This window comes from Tachypleus tridentatus, chromosome 7, assembly GCF_004210375.1.
Source record: "Tachypleus tridentatus isolate NWPU-2018 chromosome 7, ASM421037v1, whole genome shotgun sequence".
Lineage (NCBI taxonomy): Eukaryota > Metazoa > Arthropoda > Merostomata > Xiphosura > Limulidae > Tachypleus > Tachypleus tridentatus.
In genome coordinates, this window is record NC_134831.1 from 14,256,741 (window position 1) to 14,279,260 (window position 22,520).

The following is a 22,520-nucleotide window of genomic DNA, read 5'->3' on the forward strand; positions in this document are numbered from 1 at the left end:
AGAAAAACACACACACACACAGTTTCTAAACGTAGTTTTTATATAACATACACTCGTTCTCCGTTGTTCGGTTTGTCGACAGTCAAACAAGTATTTAATTTTTATTTATTGGAACGAAAATTATATTTTTACGTTTCTATGGTACTTATTTTTTGTTGTTTCGTGAAGTTAGGTAAGAGTGAATGGTCGTTATTTTACAAACAAAACAAGTTCAGGTTTTAAACAAACTTTATTTACATTAATTGTTCATATATTCTACAAATCAATACTCTGAATATGACGTAGGCCTACTGTGTCTAGGCTACCAGTCAAAGTTACATGGTTCTCTTGTTCTATAAAACAACACTTTTAATACGATACAGGCCTGCTGTGTCTACACTAGTAGTTAAAAGTGTGAATGATTTGGTTGTTCATGTTCTATAAACAATACTTTTAATACGATGCAGGCCTGCTGCGTCTACACTAGTAGTTGAAGTGTGAATGATTCGATTGTTCTTGTTCTATAAAAGAATACTTTTAATACGATACAGGCCTGCTGTGTCTACACTAGTAGTTAAAGTGTGAATAATTCGGTTGTATTTGTTCTATAAAACAATACTTTTAATACGATACAGGCTTGCTGTGTCTACACTAGTAGATAATGTGTGAATGATTCGGTTGTTCTTGTTCTATAAAAGTTTAAAACGATACACGCCTGCTGTGTCTACACTAGTAGTTAAAGTATGAATGAATGTTATTAGGAACATATATATATTTTCTTTAACAACTTCTTTAAGATCAAAGACACTAAACTTAGAACCTGCCAAAGAATAAAACACTTTTTAACTCAATACATATAACTAACCATTACTGGCGATGAGTTTTATAGGAGAAAATAAAATGTGAAATTATCTTTTTAGCCTGAGAGGACCTGAGAGATGGAATGTACAAAAATGATACCCGTCTGTATCTGCAGTGTATCCTCCCAACTTCAGAAATAACGTTTCATGAAGTAATTCACACGTTAATATTCATTGGTAAACTTAAGTTAAACAAACTTGTGATACTGTAAAACTAAAGTTTAACCCACTTTTAAATACCTTACAAAACTCACCAACATACATGTGTAAAAAAATAGTAGATCTACAGTCAAGACGTTAAACATTTAATTACACTTTAATTATATTAACTTTTATTATTTATTATCCTAATTTCAAAATGAATTATACTGACTTTAGTCTAAAACAAGCTGTTACTTATGTAAAAACGATAAAAAGATAACGATTACGTATAATCTTGTAAAATATGTATATTCATAAACAGAAAATAGGAGCTCCCTCCCATTTGTGTCTGTTCAACGAAATGGCTTTATTTTTACAGATTTTATTTTATTATACAATACTCTTGAGTCCTTCCACAATAGAGGAAGGCGCCATATAAATTCTGGATAAGACTGCGAGGCCTAGTAGTTCTCTGAATGACTGATTTTTACTTAGCATTTCATCTTAAAATATTTCGTACACTAGTAATGTATGCATAAGTCTACGAGGCCTATTAGTTCCCAAAATGGCTGATTTTTACTTGTTTTACTGAAGGAAAATAGTAAACTTTTTGAAAACGTTCGAGTTTTGGGTTTGAAATTCATTATACTTGGTAGTGCAGTTTATCTTAAAATATTTAGTATATTAGATAAGGAAGACAATACAAATTGATTTAAGGAAACAAAAATATAAGGAAGAAACTGGAAATTCAAATTAAAAATGACGAAGGTTTTGACATCATTAGAACCTATCTCTTCAGCTGAACTATCGGAAGTTTTAAGCCTTTTCCTTTACACTTTGGCACTGCTTCATCTCTCTCTCTTTTAACCTCTTATCGTTCCCTAGTCCTTCATATTAATTTGTTTTCTGTCATATGGTACAAATTGACTACATGTATTTGAAACACAATGAGTTTTCTAGGCTTCTGACTGGAGACGAGAGTAATATTTTTATGGTATCGAGAATGTGTTTCAGATCACTGTACAAGGAGGATACATATAATTCTGGCCTCGTTTTCACCGTAACTATGATAGCTTATGTCATGTGTTTATTATAAACCTCGGTTTAATTATTATATTTGCTATGATTTTCATAATTATATCTGTACTCAAAATACTCCAAACTTTCCACGAGAATGAAGATAGCAGGCATACAAACATTTCTGTCAAGCCTTACTCTGATATATGATCAAAAATGCGTAGCTACATATTTAAACTAGTTACGCGCCAGGTTAGATAACGCTTAATGAACAAACAGTCAAGCTATATACGGGCAGATAAATGTTCGTTTCCGAAACGATTAAAGTTAAATGAAACATGGAATGGTAAAGTATCAAGCTAAATCTCAGGCCACATTCTAGCCAGATAACCCGTCAATCAGGTCAGATATAGTTTGATGAGTAGCTACGCCTCATATAGCCAGATAAACGCCCAGTTTTGAATGTTAACTTAGATGTATAAAGATATACTGACAAATTAAATCTGAAGATGAACATTCAGATCAAAAGTAGGCTTAGATCAACATTAAAAGATATAGACTGAAACGTAGTTTAATCAGTTTTGATTAATGACGTTAAGCCTAATCTGATGAAAATAAGTACAGTATGTCATAAGCTAGTTGAGATGAAAAGTCAACAGATAATTCTCGAGTAACCGTACAGAGAATTTCGTGTCGTTAAGGGAAAAAAATTGAAAACTTGTAACTGTATAAAGGTTCTATTAAATAGCTCTTATGATCAGCTTTAAGACTACAATTATATTGTTACTTACGTTATTGAATGTCTGGCATCAAGATATACTCACTGAGTATTTTATCAACTATTAGCAGTTAGTTATAAAAGAATTAAGATATATTTATAAAAAATCAAATAAAACCGATTGAACGATATTTGGCGATATTAACTGAAAGAATACGTCTACAGAAAACTAAACTATCTTATCAAGTTTGTTTTTGTCATTTAAATTGTTCAATTATATATAAATTTACTAAAACTGAAAAATTATCAGAGCAATTATAGAAATGTAAGACATACTTTTGAATGCAGATAAATATCCAAACTTTGCTACGTAACGTTAAGAAGGACTTCATATCTGCCTGTAGTTACGTGATACCTACTACCCTGAGGACCCTTAACAAATATTCTTTTTTAATATTTTATAAACATTTAAACCATGTTTGCTGATATCCAATCGGAAGAACTACTAACTCTGTGATAAATTCCAGGTTGGTGGTGTTTCGCACAAGAATAGCCAGCGGATACAACCCCTACGAGATACCAGATTCCAAAATTGTTCACCATTAGCGGACCGCCTGAATCACCCTAAAACACAGAAGTTAGAAACCTAATGTTACGAGGTATTAAATAAATTAGCAAGTAAACACAAATGTATATATACATACATATGTTTTTAGAGAATATTAATACTGATAGAGTTAAGTAACTTAAAACAAAATGAAAAGGAAGAAATACGTTAAAAACAGCAAATCCAAACATCTGATTAATTATATTAGTTTGTTATAACCAAAATAAAAAAAACAACGTTGCACTAGTTGAAAGGATGCATGTGTGCGTTTTTCTTATAGCAAAGCCACATCGGGCTACCTTCTGAGTTCACCGAGGGGAATCGAACCCCTAATTTTAGCGTTGTAAATCCGTAGACTTACCGCTGTACCAGTAGGGATTAAAATAATAGATATAGAATTTATGAGAGCGAGATGCGTGTGCTCAAGCCCACAACGTCCCACATTATTTTTTTTTTTTTTTTTCTTCTTTACTTTGGAGAGCAGTCACCTTCCCACAACTGTCTGAGCTTGAGCACTCACAACTTCCTCTCCTGATTTCTATTTCTATATCTATTATTTTAATTTCTATTGCTATTCCTTTACTTTATTTCTTTATGTGAGGCTGGCGAATGGAGGTTAAGACTGATAGACGGTGTATTCCCACCGCAATGTGAGTCCTATTTCTTCAGTCACCTCCAAAACCTAGGGTACATTTTATATCCCACACTATATCTTGTGCCCTGGGATTCTATCAATTAGTGCAGCGTTTTTATTGTTTATTTAATTTTTCTTTCGGCTTGTTTTTAGTTATAACAAACTAATATATATATTGAAAATGTTATCTTCTGGAGATAGAATATCAGAAATTGTCAGCCTTCGAAAAGTCAGTCTTTCACAACCAATCTCACACTAAGCCGATTATTAGGCCTAAACATAAGTAAATATAATATTCAGATGCACTGTTTCAGTTTTATCTACGTATCATACGAAATACTTTAGATACTAACGACGCAAAAGATATGTGCGAATATTTCTTATTTTCTTTACTTATGATTGTAATTGTGTGGAGAAGACTGAAATCAAATGACTCGCGATTTTTAAAAATATATTTCGTTCGTCATTGGTTAACACTCATAAACTGAAAATAACAAAGAATACTGCCATTACCTGTTATCTTTGTGTGAAGCCCTGGTATTCATCTGCGTAACCCTTGGAGTTCAACGAAATTCAGTTTCAAAGCCACATTGCATAAACCATTTCAGCTTTATATTAATTTCTCACATCTAAAGTATTTTTACTATTACTTAACCTTTTAAAGTGGAACCTTGTTTTAGTCACTGGCCGCTGGTTGTACGTTTTTGTTTTAATTTTGTGTTCAAATTTTATAATATAACTTTAAAATTTTAAGTTTTATAACAAAACTGAAGAAGTATAAAAGTTTTTCCAAAGTTTTAAAATTACTTTGAAATAATCTCCAAAACAAATCAACAAACTATAGAAAAGTAGCTGCTATAATACAGCCTCAACTATTGTTTCATAAAAATCAAAGTTTAAAACAAAAATGTGGTAATTTATTTCAATCAACCCGAAACTCTCAGAAAGTAAGCAAAAATAAAACGTTTGCAGAATTGAATTTTTATGTAACCATTCATCTAAATTATTTTAAAGCATTTTATAGTATTATAAGCTATTTGAATCAGCCATGAAACCTGACAGTGTTTGAAACGAATGTAAATTTAGGATGTGCGGCATATTTACGATAACTGGTCAGTGATATGACAGATATCCATATATTTATAAAACATTTATTGAAAAGTATAAATATCAATCATAATGAGAGGTTGTGCAACTTAAAGATAATTTTTATTTTCAAAAACTATAAATAAATATATAATCTAGGTAAAATATGATTGAATACTAAACATTTGGAATCACCAGTGACCTCGTGTTTGTTGTAGAAGCCGTCAGAGATAAATAATTATACCTTTTGTTTGATATAACAGATATCATAGATATTTGATGATATTTACGATGTGTTTGATATGACAGATGTCAAAGATAAATGATTATACTGCCTGTGATGCTACAGACAAAAATAAAAAGTTTTCAGTGTATCAGACGTGAGATATAGATGATAACAGTGTTCTTATAAGCAAACACGTGTTCGGTGTAGCAGACATGAGACATAGATGGCGACAGTGTTTGTATAAGCAACAACAAGCTTTATAAGTGACTCTTGAAAACTCACACGTGCCTTTGAGTCCTGAAGGAGAGTAACAAAAGCTTTACCTGACAAGCATCTCTGCCTCCAAACTCGTAGCCAGCACACACCATTTCCTCGTGGATCCGGATCTGGATTCCTTGTAGACCGTGCCACATTTCGCACACACGGTTGTTGATAACAGGAACAGGCACGTGTTGCAAAACTTTCGGACGAAGCTTCGACCCTGAGAGAAACAGGATAGTGAAAATGGAACGGACTTGTTTACGTTTTAGCTATAACAGATCACATGCCACTTTATTAGTTTCCTAACGGTCAAGGCTTAGGTGTGAATGACAATATAATTAAACCTATTGGTCTTTATATCCATAGTTCACAGGCATTTTTATTAGTAGTTACTAAAACAAAACCTACTTAGTATAATAGTAATATAAGTCTAAACCACATACGAAATCCAATCTATAAAGTTAATTATCAATTGACATTTAACTAACAAATACAGGAGATAGGGGTAGAGTTTATTGCAATTTGCAAAGGGAATCGCAACCTCTATTCTAAAATTAAACGTTTATCGTATACAGGATAGAGCAAAATGACTATAGCATTGTTTCATTTAGAACATAAGTTACTTCCTAAATGTTACACTGAAGCAAATAATACGTACATTGGATTAAATTGTATTTGCAATGTCTCCTTTATTACCAACAGTATAATAGTAACTTTTACTTGACGTATCCTCTCAGCTCCTATAAACTTAGCTTTGTATTATTACAAATTCTAATGTAGTATTGTAGTCCTATTGTGTCTCTTTATTATTTTGAACGATTTGTGCATAGGTCCTTGCCCTGCCATATATAGGTGCTTCATTGGCTTATATATACACACACACACACATATATACATACATACTTTTCAGATAACTTTAAAGCTATAGTAAAAACTCTTCTAAATTTTGAAAATCCCTAAGGGGCAAGATTAATAATATAGTGTTCAAAAATATAATGAGATTCATACTAAAAAAAGTATGACAAGTAAAAAAGAAGGTAGAAACGGATATGTGATGAGTCAAACCCAGGTTACACTGATAACTCAGAAAGGGGCGGTTTTGTACACCGTCCTAAAAAAGAACCCTACTACACAATAAAAAAATCCTTACCTGGTTCCAGTGCCCCCCAGCCTGTAACGTATGCGATCTGGCCAAGGAAGTCAGCGTTCTTCTCGGGAAGACAAATAGGACGGATATTGGCTCTATAGTGTACTGGTCGGTCAAGGATTAATACGGCTACATCGAACCTGTCCACCTGAGGGGTGAATCTGAAGTTAGGGTGCAGCCGTACATCAATCACTCCAAACTTCTCATTTGGTAGTCCCTCTACCTTGGAGTTGAGAACATAGTCTCCCAGATTTACTTGGATTTTATGGGGCGTGTGCTGTACTCTGTAAAAAAACATTGTGTGACGTAAGTACCAGGAAAAAGAAATCAGTGATTGCGGCTCGACGTATGCTTGTCTTTGAATTTCGTGCAAAGCTACACAAGAGCTATCTGCGCTAGCCGTCCTCAGTTTAGCAGTGTAAGACTAGCGGGAAGACAGTTAGTCATCGCCAGCCTACCGCCAACTCTTGGGTTACTCTTTTTACCAATGGCTAGAGGAAGCTGGAATCGTAATCTGAGAGTCGCGGGTTCGAATTCCCGTGACACCAAATATGCTCGCCCTTTCAGCCTTGGAGACGTTATAATGCGACGTTTAATCCCACTATTTGTTGGTAAAAGAGTTGGCGGTGGGTGGTGATGACTACCTGTCTTCCCTTTTGTCTTACACTGCTAAATTAGGGACGGCTAGCGCAGCTAGCCTTCGTGTAGCTTTGCGTGAAATTCAAAAACAAACAATAAAAATTATAATGCCTACCATTGAACCTTGGTGATCACGAGGGATGTATTAATGATCTTCCCGAGATCATAGTATATTAATAATAAAATACAGTCTGTAGAGTAATCATTATTCCTAGAACATTCTTCATTAACAATAGCCAATCAAACGTTTGCTTGATGTTAGGAATCATTAACTGATAATTTTTCTGCTTCGTATGCTATCTTGATTACTGAGTTTAAGAAAGATTTAGTTTCAATAGTTCTATTTATTCCAAGATTGACTTAATAAAGCATTATATTTTAATATATTTAATCATTCGTCTCTCTCAGAAACTTTATTTTTCTTTCTATATTAAGCAGCTGTATAACAACTAGATTGAACAGAGCATAACAAAAATAAAACAATCGTGACGGTGAAATAATTCGACTTAAGTTCAACTGTGTAATTTCAAAATTGCCACAAATACTTAGTAATTTTTAAATTACCGACAGGCTTATATGAACTAGTTTTGTTCCCATTAGTTACGTATTTAGATAAATACAGTACGAAATAAGAGGGTCAGTCCCATTCGATTTATATCAAGTAAAATTCCCTAGAGGGCACTAGTATACAGACTATTTATAAATCACACATGTGTAGTTAAAAATTTGGGTCTTCATATTTCGAAAGAAATGGAAAAGCGAATTCTGCCTTTTAGACCGAAGATACTGCAGGAGTTTAGTTCGATTTGTAAGTCGGTCTGGTTTGAAAACAGCAGAAGTTAGGGAAAAATAAATTAGCACATAGATATTCAAAACAACAAATATTTTACTACTGTTGACCTTTTATGAATGTTTGTTCTTGTTGGTAGTGCTGAGACAACATCGATAACTTAAATAAGTATAATAAAACCACTAAATTACTGTTAATTTAAAGAAAATGCGTACAATTTTCTTGCTGTGATTTAATTACTAAAAGTTGAAAATAAATAAACAAATTGTTGAGCTATTATATTATAAAACCCTCGATGTACTTGACTTCAACAGTTGTTGTTGATAAGTCTTGTACTACAAGAAGTGATTTGAAATTACGACTGATTTAACCGGGCTGGGAATCTAGCATTAATATTTATTTGTTTTTCCTTTTTGCGTAACACTACACGATTGTCTGCACTAATCGTTCTTAACTTAGCAGAGATAAACTAGATGAAAGGCATTTAATCAACACCTTCCACTGCCAATTCTAGGGATACTTTCTTACCAACGAAGAGTGGAATTAACAGTCATTTTATAACGTTCCCACGGCTGAAAGGGCAAGCACGTTCAGTGACCCAAACCCAAAATCTTCAGACTGGGAGTCGAACGCCTTAATCACCAGGCCACTCCAGGCCTTTAGCTTTAATGAAATTCAATTAAACTTTAAAAAGACTAGTTGACAGTAGGCGAGAACCGAAAGGTAAATGACACTTTTTAAAATATTATTGATGTTTGTTTACATCGGAATTCTCCCATTTGTATATTATTAAAAGAAGGTACAACAAAGTTACTTTATCTCGAAATTAACAAGTATAATCTCCGATATACACGTAAAAATACAGCAAACTTATTATTATTATTAGCAAATGAATAGAAATATTTGTTAAATTGCACTGAAAACAAAACAGTTTCTATTATGTTGGATCTGATTACACTTCTTTCTTACGAACGATTGACAAAAACAACAACACATCCACATACCTATGTGTACATATATATATATGTATGTATATAATGAAAATGAATACATGTTAATGAAATTAAATAAGCAAATTACCTCCGAAACCTAGGGTACATTTTATAATCCCACATTATAGTTTGTACCCTGGGATCTTTTTACTTAGTGCAGCGTTTTGTGTTTAATTTATTTTTGTTTCGGCTTCTTTTTTAAAAGTTATAACAAACTAATATAAATATATAGGTTATAATTAGTCGAAGCAATCACGATAAAAATAAATCATAGTTTAAAAGACCTCTTAATTCGAGCATCGCCATCAGGGTAATTTGTGGTACTATGAAAGAAATTACTATACTACGTTAAGCTTTTAAACACGTAACTTGCAAAGACTAAAAAGTTTGGTTTTGCATTTCACACAAAGCTACACAAGGACTATCTACGTTAGCCGTCCCTAATTGAGCAGTGTAAGACTAAAGGGAAGGTAGCTAGTTATCATCACCCACCGCCAACTTTTGGGCTACTCTTGTACCAACGAAAGGTGGGATTGACCGTAACGTTATAATGCTCCTGCGGCTGAAAGGGCGAGTATGTTTTGTAGGACGAAAGTTTGAGCCCGCAACCTTCGGATTACGAGTCGAGTGCCTTAACCACCTGATAAGCTAGTCATCACCACCCACCGCCAACTCTTTTTCTAACGAATAATAGGATTTACCGTCACTTTATAACAGACCTACAACTGAAAGGTCAAGCATGTTTAATGGATGGGGATTCGAAACCGCAACCCTTAGATTGCGACTCGAACGTCCTTAACCAGCTGGCCATGCCAGGCTGACTAAAGAAAGTCAGTGTGACACACCGAAAAAAAAACAGAACTCAACACGTCTACACCAGAGAAACGATCTATAATTATACAAAAAAGGGTAAAGAGTTATGTTATCATTCAATAGAAGGGTGTACTGACTTTGTAACTGTGTGAAAAATGTAGCTTTTTAAAGCAACCGTTGGAAGACAAAGACTACCTGATCAAAGAGGATATAGTTGTAAAAAAAAAGAGAGAGAGAAAAGAATTGTGACCGAAAGATGTAAAATCAAAGTTTGCGTTCAAAATGAAAAACAAAATTATGATTAAAGTTTCATGAGGCAAAATTTGTTGAGTATGTGTATATATGCTACAAGAAATACATGGGTTTGCTGTTTAGTTTAATTATGTTTAGCTACGAAACCGACAGTTTTGGTCGTAAAATGCTTGAATATTACAACTAAAGTTGCTGTCAGGCTAATTGATTATATATGACAGCTACTTACCATATTTGAAGGAAATCGATCAAATGAAGTTTTTTGTGTGTGTGTTACGATGAAGAAGAAAACGAATGATTTAAGGCTAAGTTTGACTTGAAATAAACCAATAAAGGTCAGAGCGATTCCTTTGAAATTTGATAGATAAGGTAAGTAAGCCTGTGAAACATACCATACAAAATATGGGAGAGTTTTGATTAATAGGAATGATTATATAGATGGTTGAATAGCCCAAAATAACCCAAAGTTTTCATCACTGCTAATATCACACTAGGTTTTGCCACAGTACCTTAGGTCTTAATAAAATTAAAGAAAACGACGCGTGTTTAATACTTCAAGTGAAATATATTTTATACATTCACACATTTAGTGAGCAGTATTATATCACATTACCAAATCATCAAACACAACAGCAGCGGTCACTTAGTGTTAACAATTCTATACAATGTTTCACACGTCTACTTAACACTCAAATTTCCGACTTGTTTTTATACCAATAGAGACCTGAGATCTGAGATAAAAGTTACGTCAATTGCAAGTGTTTTCGCTCTACATTTCTCTTAATTTGTCCATTATGGATTTTACACGTCTTTGAACAAAAAATACACGTCTGAAGTTAACGCGGTCTTTATCTTAGGTCTATTTGGCTTTAATGTAGTGGCGTTTAAATGATAACGTTTGTTCTTATTGGCATTGTTTACATACTGAATAATCTTATATTTTTGTGCGTAACAACACTCAATGTTAAGAAGTGACCAAAGACGGTTTGTTACAACACTCAGTGTGAAGAAATGACCAAAGCAGTTTGTTGCAACACTTAATGTCAGGAAGTGACTACAACGCTTAGTGTGAACAAGTGACCAGAAACATTGGGTAAAATCAGTCAGAAGTCTGTTTATACTACAATTCACGCCTCCTCACTTCCTTAGCAGCAAAGTGGTGTGTCTGTGAACTTATATCGCTTAAAACCGAGTTTTGATACCCGTGTTCAGTAGAACATAGCCTAATATGTAGCTTTGTAGGCCTGGCATGGCCAGGTGGGTTAAAGCGTTCGAGTCGTAATCCGAGGGTCGCGAGTTCGAATCCCTGTCGGACTAAACATGCTCGCCCTTTCAGTCGTGGGGGTGTTATAATGTGCGGTCAATTCCACTATTCGTTGATAAAAGAGTAGCCCAAGAGTTGGCGGTGATGACTAGCTGCCTTCCCTCTTGTCTTAAACTGCTAAATTAGGGACGGCTAGCGCAGATAGCCCTCGCGTAGCTATGCGCGAAATTCAAAAACAAACATGTAGCTTTGCGCCTAACAACAAAGAAACTAAAATACACGATCAACCTGCTCAACTTATGTTTTTCTATTTCTTATGTTTACAGTTCCCTAGTAATATCACTGTTTAAATCATCAGATCTGTTGAATTAAGATTCCTTCAGATAGCAACCTAAAGAATCCTGATTTAGCTGGTGTTTCCAGAAAAAATTATGTTACTTTTAATATATATTTATTGTATCCGAAAAGGAACACAATAACAGGAGCGTCTTAGGAGAGAATACTTTCTGTTATTAGAGTAAAGTGTAAATAACTGTTGACCAGATTTTTTATCACTGTAGTAGAATTGAGACATAATGAGCACCTGAGAATACGATATAAATTGTAAAATAGCATTGATTGTGTGTAAATGTTTTAGTCATGGAAAACAAAGAGAACGACTAGGCCTCCAAAATCTGTTATTGTTCATCACTAATGAGATGTATATATAAAGTAGGGTTATAGTGTTTAAAAGACTGAACACACTCACTCTCCCTCTGTCTGCTTTGGATTTAAACCAGGTTTCATTACCAATATGAACCATGTCATTGTTGAAGTTTTTAGGCTAGTTAATGTGCAGGACTTTACATGGGTCTTTCGTAGACTTGAAAAAATATTTATGTGAAATGTAATAGGATATATTTCCCTCCAACTCACTATTAATTATCTAGGTAATTTTGTTTCACTTAATTACAAGAAAAAAATAAAAATTCTTACCAATAAATAGCGCCATTCTATAAGTCTACAACTTTACAGGCGGATTTTTTAAAACGTAAAATACACGGAAGTCCTGTACTATGTGAAAATTGGACATGGTGTCATAAACGGCAAAGGTAATAAATATGTATGTCGTACAACTTACTTGGCTACACAGTGACCAGCTGTGACAACATGACGTCGACCAACTAAAGCGCCACCACAACGACTACCTTTCACCTGAATCAGCGCCTAGAAACGTGAAACGACAACGTTTAAGCTGCAATCTATACATACAGACACACATGCATATGAATATACATATTAGTAACGTTTTTTTACATTTTAGTCGGCACAGATTACATGAGTATTTATACGAGACAGTCTAAAGCCCCTATTGTGTAACTGCACAATTCAGTATGTATTTACAGCATTGTTTCATAGCATATGATATCCACCTTTACATATCAAATCTGAAAAAAATTGTAAAAAAAAAATAAAGTGAAATTTTACTGTTTTTTCGTAGTGAAAACTACGTAATTGGCTGTCCTCAATGAATATTCGAACTCCGATTTTTAACGGTGCAGATCCATATATTTACCACTAAACCGCTGGGAGACATTTTTACTGTGAAAAATATTTATCTTTCTCGCAGTTAAAATAACTGGTAATTTCATAGTTCTACAACTAGAAGTAATGTATTTTGGTATATTCGGCGAACTTTTTTACATGTTTACATATTTATTCGTATAGTTAGTTGATTGATGCAATTAATGCTTGACGTTCTCGTTGAATGATGTACTCATTTTAAGGGTGGTATAGACCTTGTACAAGTTAGTATGAGATGACAATTTAGATTTCTTGTAAATGTATGATGGAAATGATCGTTGATATTGGCTATCTAGGACTGATATACTGGAAATCTTGTTCGACTTAAAAGTATGGCATTATCATTATTCTTACTAATGTTTATGTTTTCTAGAGGTATGTTTTATTTATCCAGTTCCAGCAGACAAAGAGACTTCTATACACGAAGCTGCAAGTTTAGATAAAAGTCCATAAATAAACTTCTGTGATTTGTATGAATCAAGATTGCTGGTTTATTCATTCAGTTGCTTATGATTCTTTTCTTCTGGTGTATTTTATTTTATGGTTAACATTTACAAAATGTGCTCTGGATTACGGTTACTTTTAATTTTCTGTCAAAAAATTGAGTGTACCTGAATACCACAATCCAGAAAACAGTAAAAAAATAAAACGTGGAACAAGTTGTAAAGACCATATCGTTTTATTTTATAGGTTAGTATAATTTATTTATTTGTTGAAAGATTTATTGATTGATTGATTTCAATAAAATATTAAGGACTGAGGCAGCTTTTTTATAGCTGATCCAGGTGTTAACGGTGTGACGTAATATAGGTGTAAGAAACTTGCTGAAAGAACTTTAGATTACTCTTTCATGATGACGAAAAACCCACTTAAGTAACAATGTATTCTAAAGACGGTTTATATGGGTGTTAAAACTTTAATTAAAATATAAAATAAAGAACAACGTTTCGACCTTCTTAGGTCATCTTTAGATGCCTTGTTTTAATCAAAGTTTTAATACCCACACCAGCTGCCATTATAATATATTTTTAGATTACTCTTTGTTGCTCACCGTGAAACTTTTTATAAGACTGGATAACATGTATTGTTATCAGTTAAACAGTTAAATTATTTTCTTTAAAATTCTGTACAAATATTTTACTGTAACAGTATTCAGTTTGTCTGTTCAATCAATTACTCAATACATGAGAATTTAAGTCATATTTGTTCTCTGTTCTGAATTTCACGCAAAGCTACACGAGGATTATCTGAGCTAGACGTCCGTAATTTAGGAGTGTAAGACTACACGGAAGGCAGCTAGTCATCACCACTCACCGCCCACTATTGGGATACTCTTTTACCAACAAATAGTGGGATTGACCGCAAGATATAACGCCCCCACGGGTGAAAAGGTGAGCCTGTTTGGTGTGAAAGGGATTCGAGCCCGTGACCTTTAGATTACAAGTCTAGTGCCTTAACCACCTGGCCATGCTGAGCCTGGGGCACTTGGACGTGATTCTTGGATTCGCAGATTTACACTAACTATTAGGCCACTTCTAGTTCTGTACTGGTCAGAAATATAATTACGTAGTGACTTAACTTTTATAATGTTTGTGTATGTTTCATACAACACTCTTAGAATATTAGCTTAGCTAATATTATATTAAATTAAATTATTTTTAATTTTTTTCGGTTTAGCAAAGAGTAAATCACACAACACACCTTTTTGTGTTGAAATGAATAAGTTAGTAAAAAATAGAATAAGATTCCAGGTTTTAGCGTGCTAGTTTGTATCGTCTAGTATGTACCTACAATACGTTTCAGACTATCGGACATTTATTTCTGTTACCAGAAAAAAATAAAAAAAAGTTATAAAAATACTAGACACTACCGAGGATGCAGCGACGTAAAATCACGTCTTATAAAATCACTCGAAGTCACAGTGGGCTAGCTGCATGGGTGTGTTTTACTTAATTACACAGTGGGCTAGCTGCATGGGTGTGTTTTACTTAATTACACAGTGGGCTAGCTGCATGGGTGCGGTTTACTTAATTACACAGTGGGCTAGCTGCATGGGTGTGGTTTACTTAATTACACAGTGGGCTAGCTGCATGGGTGTGTTTTACTTAATTACACAGTGGGCTAGCTGCATGGGTGTGTTTTACTTAATTACACAGTGGGCTAGCTGCATGGGTGTGTTTTTCTTATAGCAAAGCCACATCTGACTATCTGTTGTGTCCACCGAGGGGAATCAAACTTCTGATTTCAGCGTTGTAAATCCATAGACTTACTGCTGTCTCACCGGGGGACAGGGCCAGCTAAAAGTTTGAGAACTTACATTGCTTAACTTAAATTGAAAGTTCAATTCCTTACTGTGAGAAAAACGCAGAGAAAAAACAAACAAAATAGTCAAAGACACAAATCTAGTGAATTGAACAATTCACACTTCTCTGATTTCTAAATACGCAATGAACAAAAAATTGGAAATTAATACGATTAGCGAAATATTTATCACAATTTTTTTAATTTTGTGTTTCTAATGGTTCACCAATTATCGGCCTTTATATCGTAAAACTGATGAAAATGTTCAACGCTCCAATTCTATAGTACCAATCTCTTAATGGCCACTAACCCTACATTAGATCCAATTAACTGCAAGAATTCGTCTGAAAATATATCCCATAATGCCTTAAATGAATAATATTTTCCTTAGTTTTCTGCTTGTTCCTTTAATCGTAACTCTAGGCACTGTAATTTCTTTTTCTTTTTTTAAATAGCAATATCACACATTTAATACCATTGAATTAAATAATGTTATTTAGCTTTAATCCAATGATTTCGATTATATATATGATCGGTGCAAACGTATTGCGTATCTTATTTGGATAATCTATTTTGTCAACAAAAGCGTTAACAACTGCGTACATTAATTGTCTTTTATTCATCCCAAGGCGAATATGACAATATTTAAGCAACAATTTCTTAGCGAAAAGCAAACAAACAAACTTGGGAACTTTGAATGTAGCTTCAAACATCCAACATCTTATAAATAGATTTTTAATAAATCTCTAAACCTAATTTCAGAACAAATACTAATTGTTTTACAGTTACTTCACTTCGTTATTGATGAAATCTAAATTAATGACAAAAGTACGAAACCAGCCCAAACGATTTCAAGAACAAATTGATGAAGGAAGCTCCATCTATTGAAAGCATTTCAGCTATTGAGCAGAATATTGTGTTTAATCAATTTTTTTAAAGTGTTCGATTGAAAAAAATATAGAAACCTTAATATTTAGTATTAATGTGCTCTTTGAATGTGTTTCAATCGCCAGATCCTGAAATGTTCGGTAAACTTGTAGTTATTTTTGACAAAACACTGTATTTTGTTGTTGTTCATACTGTTACAATCTAGTAAGAAATGTACTTGAGTGCTTGATTAAGGCGTGTGCCATCTAAATATTACGAAAGGTAGGCACAAACACATAACATATATACATAAGCGGTAAATATTTTTCTGAGTGTTCGTGTCCAGTCTTTCAACCACTAAAAAAATATTACACATAAAGCATTGGGTACCATAAAACCAAATTTTCAAAGTAGCGGAAACATTTAAGGTAATAATAATAAATTATGAAATCTAAATACAAAATTAAATCAACGATTTCTAAAGAAAATTAATTTATGACCATTTTACAAGTTTGAGAGAGAAATCTAAAATACGCATTCTAACAATTATATTAAGTAAAAACACATTCTTTATCTAGAAGCGTGTGGTATGGATAAACTTTTGGAACGAATGAAAATATATTTATTTCTAGTATTGATCAGCTTTTGGCTCCTCAGTTGGAGCCTTCGTCGGATCTCGTTGTTTATTATTTTTAATTTTTAAGCGCAAAACTGCGCAATAGGTTACCTGCACTCTACCTATTTACGGGAATCGAACACCGCATTGTAGCACTTTAAACCCCATAATTGGCTAAAACGAAATAAAATTTACTCGTTTAATTGCAAATTATTCATGGTACAGATGGATACTTAAATTGTAAGTACAACGTTTACATCACCTGCCAAGGAAACTGTCCGAATGAGGCGTCGTTTCCACCCACGACTCGACTGATGCTTGTTGCACTTCGACCACAATCTTAAATTAAAAACAGAAAATGGAGGATTAGACGGTAAAAGCTTTGATAACAGTTCACACGAGTCTAAGACTTCTAAAATCAGCACTTTTGTTAAATGTGTTTGAGTAACAGATTTATTTAAACGTAATAGTTAACTGGTGGAGAAAAAGTCTTAACAAATTTGCATTAATTTTGTTTTGTGCTTGTTAATCTCCGATGCGTTGATAGGTAAGTTTCAGACGCGTTAGCATGTTTAGTCTTCAAGGTGTTAACATACCACATCTGACATGTTAAACATGTTAATTTTTGACGTATACCATGTTACTTTCTGAGGCGTCAACATGTTACGTTCTGACGTATTAAGAAATTATTTTCTGGCTTGTTACCATGCTAACTTCTGAGGTGTTAACATGTTAATCTCTCAGGTCTCAGTATGTTAATTTCTGACGTAGTGGGCCCGGCATGACCAGATAGTTAAGGCACTCGGCTTGTAATCCGAGGGTCATGAGTTCGAATCCCCGTCATACCAAACATGCTCCCCCTTTCAGCCGTGGGAGCGTTATAATACGGCGGCCAATTCCACTATTCGTTGGTAAAAGAGTAGCCTAAGAGTTGGCGGTGGGTGGTGATGACTAGCTGCCTTCCCTCTAGCCTTACACTGCTAAATTAGGGACTGCTATCGCAGATAGCCCTTGTGTAGCTTTGCGCGAAATTCAAACCAAACCAAACTCCGACGTGCTAGCATGTTAATCTTTGGCGTCTTAACAAACCTCTGACATGTTAACATGTTTATTTTCAATGTGAAGTTTCGGAACAAAAAAAGACGTTTAATGGGTGAACTGGTTCATATGGAACTTCACGTGACGTTTCTAGTACTTTGGATTGCAAACTATTTTAACAACAGAACCAGCCAGTGCTGCTTTGATGTAGTAAGAGTTTTTCAACGTTAAGTCATCTTCAGCTTCTATTGTGTAAAGCCGTTTGAAATTTGTGGTTCACATTCCTCTAAAGACGAGTTTTCCAATAGCTCACTGATTAGTAAATTGGCTTATCTTTCAGTTACAGCTTTATTCGTTGAAATATATTTTTTTAGTGAAAACAATTCACTTTAAGTGTCAGTAAAAACGTATTTCGATCCATTTAATTAAGCGTGTAGTAACAAATTCGATATTTCGGTGGAACGGTAGTTTATATCGACTCAACATGGCTAGTTGGTTAGAGGCGCTTGACTCGTAATTTGAGAGTTACAAGTTCGAATTCACGTCACATCAAAACGTGGTCGCCCCTTTAGCCGTGAGGCATTATGATGTTTCGGTCAATCAAATTATTCTTTTGTAAAAGAGTAGCCCAAGAGTTGACGGTTGGTCGCGATGACTGCTTTCTTTCCCATTAGTCTTACAGTGCTAAATTAGGGAGGTCTACCGCAGATAGCCCTCGTGTGGGTTTGCGTGAGATTAAAAAACAAGCAGATTCGAGTATTATTTTTTGTTATTACTTTTTCAGCAAGTATTAACTATGAGAACAATATCGTCCACCTTGACATATTTCACACTTAAAGCTAATAAAAACCATATGATTAAGGTGTTATTTTAAAATCACATAGATTACTTTTAACAAGTACTAAATAGTTAATAATGAATGTCATGTTAATATCTGAAACAGCCGCACGTTTCTCAAGAGCTTTGAATCCGGCGAATTACGTTCAACAATCACTGCAGCGATAAAATTATACAAAACAATAATGTCATTTATTAGTTTGCTTCAGAACATAACAAAGAGCTATAAAAGGGTTATAATAGGCAGAGGGAAAGCAACTAGTTATCAGCACTCACCGCCTATCCTCACGCTACTTTTGTCTGACTGAAGAGTGGATTATGATCGTTATCCATGACGTTGAAGTATAGAGTGAGTTGTTTGCGGTAACTGGACGCGAGCTAGAAATTCTCAGATTAATATTCAAGCCCTATAGCGTTATTTACAAATACTAGAACTTCAGTGCCATAATTAATACTTTAAATAACATTAAATAGGAGGATATGTACATTATAAAAAAAGCAAAATTGTGAAACTTCAATCTCCAGAGAATAACTAACGTCTCTGTTTTTAATTTGTTTCTGTCGACTCAAAAATACGAAGTGTCATTATGAACATTAATTAATGAAGTCTATATTTCGAAAAGCATTTTATTTTTGTAACTGAATGTTGACAAGAAGATATTTAGTGAATACTAGATACAAACAATATAAAAACAAAGAAAAACAATGCAAATGGTACTTACATGGGTCATTATGTACTGGTCCATAATACACCAGATTATTCCTCTCATCCGCTGGATGGACACAGCATGAAAACAACGGACCACACGATGCCCCCAACTGACCACCAGACATCACACAGTAAAGTGTAAATTCACATTGACTCCCTCCAATACATTCATCTGGGGAGAAAATACTCTGTCTGCCTAGCAGTGGATGTTGACGCAAACCAAACAAATCCTGAATAAATCCTCTTTCACCGAATTGTTGCGTTGCTAAAACATGAATAGTAAAGTTTTGAATACACCTTGGTGAATGTTAAACAACTATCTAATAAAAACTCCTTAGATGTGAAAAGAAAGGTGCGTACATGTACGTGTTCCATGTCTTTAATTGTCATAATTATATAAAAAATCATTATTTTAGATAAACTAACAAATATTCATCATTATTTGCTTGTTAAAATAATGGCCAAAGGCCACTCTTAAGGCCAAACCTTAAGGCTAATGAACATAAAGAAAAAATATGCATTTTGCGTTGTTAAACTCAAACCACTTGTTTGGTTAGAGCTTCGAAAGATGAAAATAAGAAAAGGGAAAATAAAAATAAACTTTTTTAGCGTTTAATAGGGAAAATATAAACACTGTGAAATTAGCCTAAATGCTACCTGGTCAAAAGTTTAAGACCATACCAAAGAAAAGTCCTAAACAAGGTAGGAAATCTCCAACAAGAGATCTCAGTGGTGAGTCGCACGGCTGTCATTGTGAATAACTTCAAACATTCGCTTTGGCATGGTCGATATAAGCGTTTGCAGAAGGCTAGCTGGAATGCTATTTCAAGTGGTGAAAATGGCTTCACGAAGGTCATGCAGTGTTTGAAATTGACGTCCATTTTTATAGACTTCCCTTGATATTCACCCCAAACATTTTCAATGGGGTTCAGTTCGGGCGAACACGCTAGATGGTCCAAAAGAATCACGTTATTCGCCATGAAGAGTCCTTTGTCCTGCGGGCATTGTGGGTTGCAGCGTTGTCCTGCTGAAAGATCCAGTCATTTCCATACAGGTGAGGGCCTTCAGTCAGTAAGGATGCTCTCTCCAACATGCCAATGTAGCCAGCTGCTGTTTGACGCCCCTGTATAACGTGAAGCTCCATTGTTCCATAGAAGGAGAAAGCACGCCAGATCATGATGGAACCTCCTCCACTCTGTCGTGTAGAAAATGTCTCCGGTGGGATATCCTTATCATGCCAGTGACATCGGAAGTCATCTGGACCATTCTGGTTAATTTGTTTCTCATCAGAGAACAAAATCTTTGTCTACTTTTCTACGTCCCATGTTTGGTGCTTCTCAGCAAAGTTTAACCGAGCTGTTTCGTGATGTGGAAGGAGGCGTGGCCTTTGAAGACGTTTACGGGTTTTAAAGCCCTTCTCTTGTAGATGCCGTCTTATTGTTCTTGAGCTGCATTCTACTTCCGTAAGAGAGACCTTGCTTTTGCAGCTCGACAATTCTGCCACGTTTAAACTCTGTCAACTTTTTAGCCTTTGCCGTGTTTTTACCCAATCTAACACAAGAGATGTCAGTGGGAGATGTTGACAACGCTAATGATTGAACGCAAATTATTAAATTTCGTTTCGTGTTTACCGATTAACGCTTTGTTTCAGTATGGTCTTAAACTTTTGACCAGCTAGTATTTGTGCTAATTTCACAGTGTTCACATTTTCCCTATTAAATGCTGAAAAAGTTTTTTATTTTTATTTTCCCTTTTCTTTTTTTATCTTTCGAAGCTCTACTCAAATAAGTGGTTGAGTCTAACAACGCAAAATGCATATTTTTTCTTTATGTTTACTGGCCTTAAAATTTTGGTCAGCAGTGTATGTGTATGGAAAGCTGCTAGTTATTCAATGTAATGCAAATACTCGTTTATTTGTTAATAGCTTTCACGAAAAGTTGCACAAGAGTTTCCTATACTTACTTTTTCTTTATTTTGAACTCGTAGTTTAGAGCAAGGGAAGCTAGTTAGCAGAACCTGCCGCCTACTCTTGGACTGCTGTTGTTTTACCGAATAGTGGGATATGATAGTTACTATAATAAAACATTCTCATCTCCAAAGAACAACTTCTTCAGCAACGATAAGCGAGCCAATTATTCTCGGATTTACAGTTCTGGCACTTTAGCTATTAAACTAGTCCTGGTCCAGTGCAAAAACTTCACGCTACAAAATTTACTTAAACATGTTATGTTTTTAAAGTTATTATATTTAGTAAAGTTGTACTTACATCTCCTATGAGCTTTGGTGCGGCTACGAAGGACAGAAGCTTTTTCTATATGAAAAATGATTACCAGGAAGAGCCACAGTATTTCTGACCAATTCATGTGATCCTGTGAGATTGTAGAGAATTAGGTAGAATATTCGAGTTAAACTTAACAGGTGGAAATAGTTATTTGATCTCGTTAAAAATCAGTATAACGAATACAGTAAACAAATATAGTATTAAAACCAATGCCAATGAATTGAACTTATCATGCATTAGATGTGTTTCGAAGCATTATAATTAATTTAGTCTACAAATGATTACATCAGTACAAAAAAAAAAAAAACTATTTTGTTCGGCAGAACTGAAAAACAAAAATTTGTATTAGCAGTTACTAATCACTGTGTGTGTATGTGTGTGTGTGTATATATATATATATATAAGTATGATTAACTAAAATAAAATTAATTTAAAAAAAATAATTTAAAAATCAAAAATGAAAAATACCACATGGCGAAGAATACAGTGATACGTAGTTAAAATACAAGCTGTAAAGTTGAATATAAATATAAAAACATAACAGAACAGTTTAAATTCGGATAGATGCTACTCAGAAACATATAAAATAGTCTAAGATACTTTTTGTAAACTATAGCTTAATTTATGAATAATATATAAACTATGAATGCCTAAATAGTTTTTATCTGCAGAATATTTATACTAATCTGAATAATTATTTATTATTCAATTAAACATGCAAAAGCTTCACGTTTTTAAAAGAATTACAATATTTTGATTCTTTAAACCCAGATATTTTAAACTCCGGAAACTGACTTCAATGAAACATTGGTTTTTATAATTCATACAGTTATGACCTAAACTTAAGTGTTTCAGAATTGTTTGTTTGGTTGTTTTTGAACT

At 34.1% G+C, this 22,520-nt stretch overlaps 1 protein-coding gene across 1 annotated transcript in view; it reads right to left on the reverse strand.

Annotated features, from left to right (window-relative positions):
* Nucleotides 1-217: 217 nt before the first annotated feature.
* The window catches only part of LOC143255168 (trypsin-1-like), a 38,083-nt gene continuing 15,780 nt past the window's right edge, over nt 218-22,520 (reverse strand). Inside the window, exons 2-8 of the mRNA XM_076510417.1 lie at nt 21,624-21,726; nt 19,371-19,622; nt 17,036-17,112; nt 12,547-12,632; nt 6,680-6,960; nt 5,592-5,749; nt 218-3,339 (exon numbers count right to left, since the gene is read on the reverse strand). Of these exons, the coding sequence (XP_076366532.1) occupies nt 3,184-3,339; nt 5,592-5,749; nt 6,680-6,960; nt 12,547-12,632; nt 17,036-17,112; nt 19,371-19,622; nt 21,624-21,720 (1,107 nt within the window). The 5' untranslated portion in view covers nt 21,721-21,726 and the 3' untranslated portion in view covers nt 218-3,183. The remainder of the gene's footprint in view (nt 3,340-5,591; nt 5,750-6,679; nt 6,961-12,546; nt 12,633-17,035; nt 17,113-19,370; nt 19,623-21,623; nt 21,727-22,520) is intronic.